Source organism: Benincasa hispida, chromosome 9, assembly GCF_009727055.1.
Source record: "Benincasa hispida cultivar B227 chromosome 9, ASM972705v1, whole genome shotgun sequence".
Taxonomy (NCBI): domain Eukaryota; kingdom Viridiplantae; phylum Streptophyta; class Magnoliopsida; order Cucurbitales; family Cucurbitaceae; genus Benincasa; species Benincasa hispida.
Window position 1 is genome coordinate 17,569,844 of NC_052357.1, and position 12,663 is coordinate 17,582,506.

The following is a 12,663-nucleotide window of genomic DNA, read 5'->3' on the forward strand; positions in this document are numbered from 1 at the left end:
TTTTCTAATAAGGCCTAAAAGTAGTTTTTTTAGCACTTTGGGAAAAAAATTCATTATATAAATTGAAATTATATTTAAATCTTGATTTAATATATGACAATAACTAAATCGAATTTTCTCGTACATCTTGTTTTTAGAACATAAATTTAAATAAATAACTCAATTAACCCGAACAACCCAACCTGAATGTTTCATTGTTGGGTTGGGTTGGGTTCATTTTTTAATAATGGTCATTTGGGTAGAAGAAATTAACAAATCGAAGAATTGAGTTGGGTCTAAAAAGTCCTTCAACCCAACTCAACCCACGAACACCCCTAGTAACATCTACAAAGTGGGTCGTATTCGTATTGTGACAATGATAAGGTATCCAGTCTTTCCATCTATTACAGACCATTTAGATTATCGATTAAACATGATCCACCTGTATATCTCTATTTATATGTTTAAGCTACAGATGATTAAGGGTAAAAGAGTACTTTCACCCCTTGTTGACATCATCTCATTAGTAAAGAATCCAAAAATAAGTTTTTTCCTTTTTTAAAAAAGGTACTATTTACATAAATGAAAACCGAAAGAACCCATAAGTTTTTCTATAGTTTTCATTTGCTTTCTAAATTTTTAAATGTTTTAGTTTATTTATTTATTTATTTACAAGAAGTGTTTAGTTTCTACTGGAATCCAAAACAAAATGTTATTTTATTATCTTAAAATTTGAGTTTATGTTTCATTTAGTTCATAAGGTTCAAAATTTTATAATTTTATATCCTTGAATTTCGCTATTTCCCACTTTGTCATTCTCTATTAACTTTTTATTAATTAATTTAAATTTATTAAATTTAATTTAATTAATTAAGTTAGTTCTCATTAATTACTGTGATTATTAAAATTAACTAAAAATCCACAGCATAATTATTAAAATTAATTAATAAAAAGTTAACATGAAAGACTAAAAGCCATTAAAAAAAATGAAGACTAAAAGTTTTATTTACGACTTTGAAAATGAAGGAACCAAATGGAAATTAAACTCGAAACTGAAAAAATACAATATTTTAAAACTTATCTATACTATGTTAAAATAGGCAATAAGGGGAGAAATTTTCTCTTCTCTTTTTGTCCTTACAAATTTTTACAATTTCCATTTTGTCCCTAAATATCTTTTCAATTACAACTCTGCTGGTAGATATCTCATCAATCAAACTCTTTCATCAGAGCACACTTCTACAAAGAGGCTCCATCCCTTCTACAATAACCATTCTAACCTTTTTTTTTTTTTTTTTTATTTAAGTATTTGTAGGATTTTAGTTTTTTCAATTGTTCATAAGAAACCATTTCTAAATTACCAAAGATCGAAATGGAACTAGCTAGTGTGCTTCCATCCCTTCTACAATAACCTTTTTTCTCTCTTCGTAAGCACCCATTTCTATAGAGTGCACATGGCTCTAAAATTTGTTTCACCATTAATGCAACCGAGTTCCAAAATGAAAATTTAAGGTTGAATTTCAAAACAATAATTCCAGGTTCTCTTTTCTCTCTTTTATTTTTGTTTGAATTTCTTTTTGGAGAAAATATTAATGGTAGTAGAATTTTTACTTTAGTTAATAAGATGAATTTTTGTAACTTACATTGAGTAGGTGTTGAGAGGCAACGACCTACGACATTGTGAATATTTTCGAAAGTGTATTGTAAATGTTTTAGAAAGTGTTGGAGTAACGAATTGGTTGTTGTCGTTTAGATGTTTTTCTAAAGGCATATTTTTGTATTTTTGTTTAGCAATTTTCATTATTTTTTAGGAATAATTTTAATTTTTATTTGATTCTTAGTAGAAAAGGCGAATAATCAATGTATTTGGATAGGACTTTCTGGCATTTCTCAGGCATTATGGCAACAAGGTATCTGCATTGATTTGTTAAGATTCATATTTACTCTGTTTTTTTAAATATATTCTAGATATAAAAGGGTCTATAAGGGGGTGGTTTTATATACTTATTTTGCCCTTTTTATTTTTAATAAATTTATATGTTACCTTCTGTCTATAAAACGAGTCTTTCTAATTTTCAATTCAAAAGACAATAAATGTGACCTTTCGAATTTTCAACTCACAAAAATATATTTATATATTTCAAATTAAAGTTCTATGTAGAATATGTGAAATTGGTATTGACACGATACAACTCTTCGAGTATATGTGTTTAATGAGATGCATATGATGCCAGCGGAATGTGATTACTCAGAGGTGGTGATTACATATCGAACAAATGCTTCTTTTCATGTAGGTGTGAAATACATATATAAAAGGAAAAAAAAAATAAAGTGTTTGATTATGTTCTTAAGTAAAAAAAATATCTCACATAGCTAAAATTTAGAAGGGAAAATACATAATCTTTTAAAGAGACAAGTATGGAAGTAAATAAAGTAAATTTGTATATAAGAAAGTTCAGAAGCTTAAATTATAAGCATGTGCATAAATTAGTTTAGAATCTTGAATTACTTAAAATTTAGAATAAAGATTTCAATTAAGAAAATTGAGACTACATAACTCCAAAAAAAAAAAAAATGATTAGTTTTCAAATCAAAATTTTACATGTATTGTATTGGTTTTTTAAAATTAAAATATAATCTCAATATTTTAAATGGTATATATGAAAATTTTTCAAAATGATCTTTAGACAAAAACTAAATATGTTTTGCTATTTTAAATTAAAACTACAAGATTCTTTTCAGAAAAAAAAAAAAAAAAATACAACTACAAGATTTTAAGGGGCTATAAAGGATAACATCTGTCTTACTATTTAATTCTTAATATTTTCATAAAATTTTCTTTTGTCATTCTCTTCAAGTAGTTACTAACAAAAAAAAAAATTTGTTTTGTGCTGTACAATATAAAATAATTTGTTTATAAAAAATACGATAATAAAAATGGCTACATTTACTAACTCTTAAAAGTTTATAGTAATTAAAACAAAAATATAATAATTTATTTGATACATGCTAAAAATCCACTATATTTTAAGTAAAGTTTTCACAGATAGAAAACATGTCAAACTATTTATAGAAATAGGAAAAAAAATTACTGATAAACACAGATAGACTTCTATCAACTTCAATCACATAGTATCAATGATAGACTTCTATCAGTTTTTATCACTGATAGTCGTTGGTAGACTTGTCTCTATCAAAGAAGAATAAATTTTAGTATTTTATGTAAATAATTTCCCTTATTTTTCTATTTTTAAAAATCATCAATATTTTAAAAGTTTCTTAATAAAGACTACAAGATTTCACATTGTTATGCACCTGTTTCTTGACTAGTAGATCAAATGAAAAGTAACCTCATAAATTGGATAAAAACATAACATTTTAAAATTTAGGAACTAAATAGAAACTTTTTTTCCCGTATAATAATAATAAAGTTTAAATCTTATTTTGGTATATGAATTTTGAACAATCTTCTATTTTAGTCCTAAACTTTTAAAAATGTTCATTTTAGTCCCTGAACTTTGAATATTGTTTTATTTTGGTCCTTCAATTTTTAAAATTGTTAGTTTTAGTCTCCAAACTTCTAAAAAGTGCTTATTATGGTCCTTACTATATTAAGATTTTGTTAACTCTTTAACAAAATGATGAGGTGATTTGGATTTTTGGATGGTTAGGCTACCAAATAAGTTAGCTAAGCTAAAGAAATCTAGAGTTTTAATTTTGAATAAGGTAGCAAAACAGAAGAATCTAAAAGATATTTTTAGTTCAAAATTTTGATCCTTCAGTATTTTAGCGTATTAATTGTTGATATTTTACTTCACTTTCATCTTGTCCAATACTTATAGAGCATAGTCATACAAAAATATAAGCCTCCTAATATTTCTGTTGATATAATTTTAATAGCAGAGACTAAAAATAAAGCATTTTTAAAAGTTTAGGAACTAAAATGAATGTTTTTTAAATTTTAAAGACCAAAATTGAACAATATTCAAATTTCATGCACTAAAATAAAATGTAAATCTAATAATAAGAACTCGGCCCAATCCATTCATCTAGCCCAAAATCTCAGGCCACTTTGAACCAAAAAAAACCGTAAAAAAGGACAGGAAGAAAAAAAAAACCCTAAAGAGAAGAACTAGCGGCTGAATTCTGAGAATCTTTTTAAATTTCTGGGTTTCTTCAATATTTGAATTTGATTGCTGTCTTGTTTAACTGTAAGGTTCTCCTCTGTTTTTATACTTTGGTATGAACTCTCTGTTTTTGTTGAATGGATCTGCCTGCTGCTTTCTCTGTACATTACTTGGTTCTCATTTGATTATTTATGTGACATTTTGTTTGAAGTTTTTAGTGATTTCTCGTTTTCTCGTCTCTCTAGTTTTTCCCTTCTCACGTTTGATACATTTGGCTCTTTGAGTTTCTGCAATTTTAATTATTTGGGTTTAGTTCTTGTGGGATAATTTTGTTTCTGTTTTATACATTAGGTAGTATGGATTAAAATTTCCCTTTCCCATTGCTATTTATGCCTTGCTCCAAATTTGATGTTTTGCATTGGTTTCCTTTATTCAGAGACTCAAGAATTGTGTTTTGATTGGAATTATTAGCCTTAGAGAACATCCAGATGTTCTATCTTAGCCGAATTGAGCACACACTACGTGTGCCTCCGAACTTGCTTCATCTACCTATCCTTGATGCTATTAAGGGTGAGCTGGAGAAACTATTCCTAGATAAGGTTAGTGAATTTTGTATGTAAACTTGTTGATTAACCCTCTTTAATTTACTATGTGCTTTGGGATCAACATTTTTACTGAGATGAGCTTTGTCATGAAGGTGGTTGCAAACTTGGGACTCTGTATTTCCGTTTATGATATAAGATCGGTCGATGGGGGCTTTATCTTTCCCAGCGATGGTGCTGCAACATACAAGGTATTCTTGCATTGCTGTGTGGTCCTTAGTGAGGTTTCACGTCTCTCTTTGGGCGTCGGTCTCGAAATTTTTAGGTAACATTTTACTTAGTTGGAAACCCTTCCTCAAAGGTGTTATGGGTTTTTTTTTTAAAATTTTTTTATGTCTTTGTATTCTTTCTTTTTTTTTTCTTCATTGTTTTTATAGAAAAAATATATATATATTCTTGCATTGCTGCATATATCTTTAAAGATTGAACCATTACATTGAAGTTTCTTTGTTACCTAGTGTCAGTGCATATATGATATAATTATAATTCTGGTAGGTCAAAAAGGGTCCAGCGTTTAATAAAGAACGTAGAGTTTAATAAAGAACGTAGAGTGAATAAGTTTGATCAATCCATAGTGACCACTTACCTATGATTTAATATCCTACAAGTTTCCTTAGCACTTAAATGTTGTGGTGTCAGGCGGGTAATCTCATGAAATTATCGAGGTGTGCGTAGGCCGGCTTAATCACTCACGGATATCCAAAAAAAAAAAATCTATTTTTGGTATCTAACATGTAAGGTATACTTCAATTATCAAGTACAAAAGGAGCATCATTTGGTTCTTCAACATGTAAATTCAAAATCACATAATCAATAGACTTTGGCCTCTTCTTTATCTACCTATCTTATGAACTATTTGTCTTTTCAGTATTCTTGTCATTTGAAATCATAGTTTTTTGTCAACACTACATCAGGGTTTACTTACTCATTGGAAATATGAGGTCCTGAGTGTTATGTGTGGATATTTTGGCAGGTTGTGTTCACGTTGATTGTGTTTCGTCCATTCGTGGGGGAGGTAATTATTGGGAAAGTTAAAGAATCAAATGCAAAGGGTTTGCGAAGTATGCAAATGTCTTTTTTTTTTTTTTCAAACTTTCTTTCAGAATGTATATTTCTCTATCACGATTTTTTTCTTCTTTGACTCGAGTGTCTTAGTCTAACACTTTGAATCTCATCACATTTTTCTTCCTATTAAGTGTATGTTCAGGATTAGTTCCTTTGTATAAGGCTTTCGAGGCATTTGGTCCATTTGTGATTAGCATAAGAGCTCTGTCTTTGATTTCCTAATGAGTTGTTGTTTTGCTGATTGATTCAACGGTCTAGATCTATATTCTCAATTCTTGGCAATGGTCATGCTATTTTGTTAGGTTTTTGTGTTGATGATCAATAACATGCTTGAAATTTTTGTTTGGGTTTATGTTAACTTGGATATTTAGATTTGCGTCACTTCTTTCTAAGTCTTTAGGAGTAACCTTAAACTTTTCTCATTCTTGCTTTATGAATACAACAACATGATAAATTTAGCATGGTGTTGATGGATGTTATGCTAATTTTGCAGTATCACTTGGATTTTTCGAGGACATTAATGTTCCTGTCGAACTTCTTCCCTCTGGATCTAAATTCGAACCAGATCTAAATAATGGGTAATGCCCCCTGTGCAACTCACAACCACCAACTAAAAATATAAATGGATGTTGAATGATAATTTTTATTGTTGATTTATCTAAAGTATTATCTGTGACTATTGTTTTTGCGAGGATTGCAGTGGAAAACTCAGATGGGTGTGGGAATATCAAGACGTACCGTGCGACATATATGAAACTGACGAGGTTTGTCAATTATTATAGGTTTAAATCCAGTGTTAGTCCTTTACTTTTATACTTATTTAATTTGGGCCCTTAAAGTCCTTAAACTTTGAAATGTTTTGTTTTGAAGCTTTGCAAAAGACCTACTCAATTTCTTTCTTTTTGAAAACGTAGTAGTTTTTTAAGAATCTAAATATAATAAGCACAAACACGAAGGAAAAAGTATATGATGTATATTGTTGTATAGTGATAATGTTGCGTTCTATGAAGCACAACACTTCATTTTAGGAAAAGTGTCTATCGGTCACGCTCTAGACACGTGTCTGACACAATTTTTTGTGGGGACATGGCTGGAATACTTCTTGGACATGGTTGGGAAAATTTTTTTGAGAGAAAACTGTCCAGTCTTTTATGTTAGACTCAAATTTAAAGCTCAAATCAATTATATGTTATTAAGACAAAAAGAAAGTCCATTTTTTTAAACAAAGATAAAAGGCTGGAATAAAAAAGAGTGTATAGTCCGTATGCTATTTTTTTAAAAAAAAATTGGCAAATCATCATGTTGTATCCTATGTCTGTGTTTGTGTTTCTTAGGTATGTTAGAATTGGATTTTTGGAGATCGTCCATATGCTTAGTTTTGGTTTTTGGAAATGGCAGATAAGATTTAAAATACACAGCATAGATTACCCTGCAATCCCAGTGGAGCAACCAAAAGAGAGAGATTCAAAATTTCTAATGGAGGAGCAACCAAGAGAGAATATTAATGTAAAAGCATTTGCTCCCATGCTTATTACTGTATGTCACTCACTCTCAACTTCTATTCCCTCTACTTATCTTTTTGATAAATGTGTTTTTGTGTTTGTAGCATTTCTCAAAGGAAGGCTGATTTGTAGTGTAGGGTCTCAACACAATAGCAATATTATGCATCCCATTACATAGCAACTATTTTGTTAATAACGTCTTTTTGTTTTGTTTGTTTTTGTTTTTTTTGTTTTTTTTTTTTTTTTTGTAGGCAACAATCGACCATGATGGATTGGGTCCTATTTCATGGTGGGAAGGTGGTGGAGATGTCGAGGATGAGGTCGAGGCTGAGGATGAGGATGAGGAAAATTCCTAAGATACTACCCATTTTGTTTTTGTGACAAATTGGTATTTATTCATTCATAACTTAGTATTATACGTTATTATCATTTGGCCTAGGCATGATAGTCACGTATGACCAAGCAAAAAAAAAAAAAAGAAAATCGATATTCACTTTAGTACTTAGTAGCGTTGGTTAATTAACTTTGATTATAGGTTTAGGTTTAAATACTACTTGAGTAGTTTTGGTTCATGTAGTTTAAAAATGTCTTCTTACTAAAAAGGATATTTTTAGAGATCAAGATTAATCAAAGTTGAGAGTACGAGGGCTAAAATAGCATCTAAACCTTAAGTATATGAAATAAACCTTTAAACTTCATACCTTTTCTAAATTGAAGTTATAAAAAATGGTAGACAAAAATATCTATTACATAATTACATTGCAGGTCAAATCTAGCCATATAATTTCTCAATGCTCTACAACAAAACCAAGCAAACAATAATGTTTAAACCTTCACTAAAATGACTAAATCAAGTTAAGACAAACAAGTTTGAAGTATAATATTTGAGTGTTTATTTTACCACTTATTTGAATTCAAAGTTTAGTTTGATGCAATTAAAAATTTAATATCAAATTTGATTCACTAATTATTCTCTCTTTCTTTATCAGATGAGTAGGAGATGAGCAGATTGCAAACTTTACTGCTCTTTTAATGGAACAAATTGGTACATTAAGATGGGATTGTAACTAAGTTTTGGCATTGATTGGCAGCAAGTCATTCTTGTGTAGTTGTATCTAATTTTTGTTCAATTATGGGCATTCACAAACAAATATATTGACATTTTATGTTTCGAACTTTACGGAATAACATTGAACATCAGAGATCAGAAGTGAGATCTAATCGAACTCTTTTTTCAACAGTATGAAATTTTCACTATACAAAAAGTAAATTACAACAATCCAAATACATAAATTATGTACAAGAATGTGCTATTTTAAACTCTACCTAAGATTATGCTTTAACCTAATCGAATTATAAGTAATTATAATTATTACGAAGTTTTGAAGAGATCGAGACGAGAATCAGCTAATCTAAGAGAATAAGCAGCTTTCTTGTATTGAGCCCAAGTGAAAGGCTTATATAAAGATTGTTCATTTGGTAGCATCATCTCTGATAGAGGTGCAATCCAAGCATTCAATGGTGGTGCCCCAAAGTACATGATTGACATTCTTGCATTCTTTGAGTTGTTTGCCATTGCTCTATGTCTCACACTTACAAATCTCCCATTTGTCATTGCCTATGATAAAAAATAAAGACAACAAATCTTAAATTGTCCATTCGTCTTTTGAAGCTATTTTGTAGCTTGGCATTTCTAATCCTAAATACATGCGCCTTCAAATGCTTGTCTTCCATTAACTAATAATGAAAAAGATGATGTTGACATGTTATGGTCGTAGCTTCAAATAATACTTGTGTTTTTTTAATTATATGATAGAAAAAAAAAAAAAAAAAACTTAAAAGTAGTATTATGTCAACTTTTTGTCACTACTTAACTAAATCATAACATTAGGTATTCTCAAAATACAAAATAAATAAACGAATTGACATATGTTTACCTGAAAAGCATCACCAATCAAGACATAGAATGCAGATGGGTCAGGGCAAACAGGCGCCCAAATCCCATCCTGCAAGGAGATTTGGAGGCCATTGACATCGTTGGATCTCAAGATGGTCAAGATCTGAGGATCAGAATGCTCCCCAAATCCAATTCTATTATTTGAAAGGCAGGATTTTGGTGAAAGATCCCAATTTTCAGTGTGCTTGACACCAGGATAGTAATTAATCCTCAAAACTGAATCATTATGGACGTCTCTGATGAGATTACTGAATACAGACTTGTTTGGTAACCATAGACCTTCAGTCACCAAATCAAGAATTTCGCATCCTAAATCTCTCACGCTTTTAACATACTCATTCACGACATGGCTGCAACAAATTAAAGTATCAATTGATATGTCAATATTTTTATAAATTAAAAAACTTCACATTTTGATATAATTGACAAATAAATCAATTTTTCGAATGGTTATATATCGACAAAACAAACATTCAAATACATATCAATAGAACTATTAATGTTAGTAACTCATTTTCAAATATTGTGAAATATTTATTTACAATCATCTTGATGTTTAAATATCAAAAGTCATTTTATTTAGTATTTAAACCTTTTCTTATCGCATGTTTTAGTTAAAAAATATATAATAAAAAATGAATAAAACTAATTGTAGGTAAATAGCATAAACTTGAAATTAGTAATTGCAAGTAAGAATCATTTAGATGTTTATAAAAAACTATTTGATTTTTATTCTTTAAAACTAATTTAATAAACAAATTGAAGAAAACATAAATATTTTGAAAATCACTCTGCAAATGAATTATTTCAACCATAACACTCTTTTTTTATCCTTCTAGTAAGACATATTTCAAATATAGAAGAGTTTTGAAAAAAATGACTAGAAAATCGATCTATTATACTATCAAGCTCGCAAAGATTTTTAATGTTGATTAAAAAAAATGATTCGAGTGGTTTGTAGCTACCACTTGACTTTTAAGATATAAAAAAGAACTTATATATAAACAAAATTCACTTTTGAGGCACAATTATTAAATGTAAAATCATTATCCAACCTATGCAAAACTTTTTACAATATATAAAATATTGACGATTAAATTATATCATATGATTCATATCTAGAGTAAAATAGTTGTCCCTTCCCCTATTTTTTCTATATAATATAATTATATACATATTCTAATAATATTATATGTTTTTCCATTGATAACGACCAAATGTATATTATATTTCTCAAAAAAAAAAAAAAATATTGGTGTCATTAGATAAAATATTGTCCTTTTTTCCATGAAGAAAAATGTCGTTTTGACATTATAAATTATGAATTTTTGCAGCTTTTAAAGCAAAGTGGTTTGACTCGTAAATGAAGATGCATTCTCCAATGGGAATTATTTAACCCACAAAAGAAAAAAGTTCAAAAAATTCAAAAATCGATTTTTAAACAAGAAATGAATATTAATGGGGTTTTTTTAGAAGATTTACTGATGAACTCTTAGAAATATCTTTCTCCATTTATTTACATAAAAAAATAAATAGTTTGTGAAATTAAGAAAAAAACTAAAAAAAAAAAAAAAAAGGACTTATTAAAAGCATTTTAAAAATATAAAAGGTAACCTGAAAGTAAGAGGGTGGTTAGAGATAGAAGGGGAGCATTGGAGAATGGAAGAAGGGTCGGAGCGAAGAAGAAGGTACTCGAGGTCGCCCATGTCGCCATTGGGGCCGATGGATTTGCAGCCATAGCCGAACGGGTTGGCGGGACCGGCGCAGTGCTTCTCGAGGGCGGTTTTTTCAAAGAAATCAAATCCTTGGCTTTCAAGCTGAGCAATGGCATCATCAGAGACTCCATGGTTGATGAGCTTAAAGAAGCCAAAGTCTTGGCAAGCCTCAACAATGGATTTGGAAGTTATTGCTCTGCTTTGGGAGAGATCTATGGTGGGAATTCCAACAGCTTTGGTTTTCTTGGTCCTCATGGCTGTGGGACAAGGCATGCTTTTTTCTTTTTTTTTTTTGGAAGAATTAAGGTTTTATGATGAAGAGATTTGATGAAAGCTTTGGTTTGTATTCCATGTTAGAAGGAGGAGCTACCTTGTATTTATACAAGACTTTTGAGAGACAAAAAAGAGAGAGAAGAGAGTTGTGATTGTTTCTTTTATTTTGATTATTTTTTTATTTTATTATAGTAATGGTCATTGTGAGTTTAATTAAATTAAAGCACAACTTGGGATAAGAATAGTTTTTTTTTAGACTATTAGGAAGATGTTGAATTGTAAGTTTATTTATTTATTTAAATGAGTTAGTGAGTTTTTTTTTTTTTTTTTTAAGTATAATAAAAGTATGGGATTTAAACCACGTAATTCTTGAACGTAAATATATCTGTATATAAGTCGAGTTATATTCAATTCAGTGTGACTTTATTTATCTTGGTATGAAATTGACAATCGGAAAAAGCAATAAAGCATAAAGAATGGAGAAATCAACACAAAAATTTACGTTATTTACTAATAATGTGTTAGCTATATCCAAAGGTAAAGGGAGAGGGCAATTTATTATTAGAGAAAAAATATCGATTATATGTTAAGAAGCGCTAGTAGAGTTTAATAGTTTATACAATACACTCCTCCAACCTTAAGACCAAGAGACCAATATCGTAAATAATAGATTCAAGACATTCTAACAATCTTATTAGTTTTGGTATTGTAGAACAAAACTTCTAATAATCACTAAATGCAAATTTCAAATTAAATACTTATACAATTTTCTCTCTTACGTCTAACAATTTAAAATTGATAGTCACATCCCAACAACCTCTTTAACTGATTTCTCATGATGTGAAAAATGATATGTTCATCTTAGATTTTAAATATTATTTAAAAATGTTAAATACCCTATTTGGTAACCATTTCATATTTGGTTTTTAGCTTTCGAAAGTTGAGTATATTTTCTCATATTTCTTACCATGATTTACATCTTTCTTAAGTATAATAATTGAATTTTTAGCCAAAATCCAAAAACAAAAACAAATTTTTAAAAGCTACTTTTATAGTTTTCAAATTTTGGCTTGGATTTTTAGACCATTAGTAAAAGAAGAAAATAACAACGTAAGAAATTTGGAGGTGAAAATAGTATCCATAGACTTAATTTTCAAAAGTAAAAAATAAAAACTAAATGATTATCAAATCGAGTATGATTTTTTTTTAAAAAAAAAAAAATCTATAATTTTCTAAATTAAATATTTTAAAATGTCAGAGATTTAAACCGATAAAAATACACTTAAAAAAAAAAAATCTATAATTTTCTAAATTAAATATTTTAAAATGTCAGAGATTTAAACCGATAAAAATACACTACATATAACAAGAGTCGGTCAAAGATATCCTAATTCCTACCAATTGGTGTGTAGTCAAATTCGGTTGTTTTTGGAGAGATTAGAA

General features: G+C 28.9%; 2 protein-coding genes across 6 annotated transcripts; one reads left to right on the plus strand and one right to left on the minus strand.

Annotated features, from left to right (window-relative positions):
* Positions 1-4,049: 4,049 nt before the first annotated feature.
* Positions 4,050-8,495, plus strand: LOC120085361 (DNA-directed RNA polymerase III subunit RPC8). 5 transcript variants are annotated; one of them, XM_039041305.1, is made up of 9 exons: positions 4,050-4,190; positions 4,543-4,705; positions 4,804-4,899; positions 5,682-5,769; positions 6,267-6,351; positions 6,474-6,537; positions 7,172-7,309; positions 7,527-7,663; positions 8,265-8,495. In XM_039041305.1, the coding sequence occupies exons 2-8, from the start codon at positions 4,595-4,597 to the stop codon at positions 7,629-7,631; spliced, it is 687 nt and encodes a 228-aa protein (XP_038897233.1). In that variant the 5' UTR covers positions 4,050-4,190; positions 4,543-4,594; the 3' UTR covers positions 7,632-7,663; positions 8,265-8,495. The 5 variants fall into 5 exon arrangements, with proteins under 5 accessions (XP_038897233.1, XP_038897235.1, XP_038897234.1 ...); XM_039041307.1 differs by having other exon boundaries at positions 4,080-4,195; XM_039041306.1 differs by having other exon boundaries at positions 4,105-4,219.
* Positions 8,496-8,647: 152 nt separating this feature from the next.
* LOC120084588 (gibberellin 2-beta-dioxygenase 2) lies at positions 8,648-11,221 on the minus strand. The gene is made up of 3 exons (XM_039040396.1): positions 10,847-11,221; positions 9,213-9,582; positions 8,648-8,893 (listed from the first exon to the last, which is right to left on the minus strand). The coding sequence occupies exons 1-3, from the start codon at positions 11,218-11,220 to the stop codon at positions 8,648-8,650; spliced, it is 990 nt and encodes a 329-aa protein (XP_038896324.1). The 5' UTR covers position 11,221.
* Between the last annotated feature and the right edge of the window lie 1,442 nt (positions 11,222-12,663).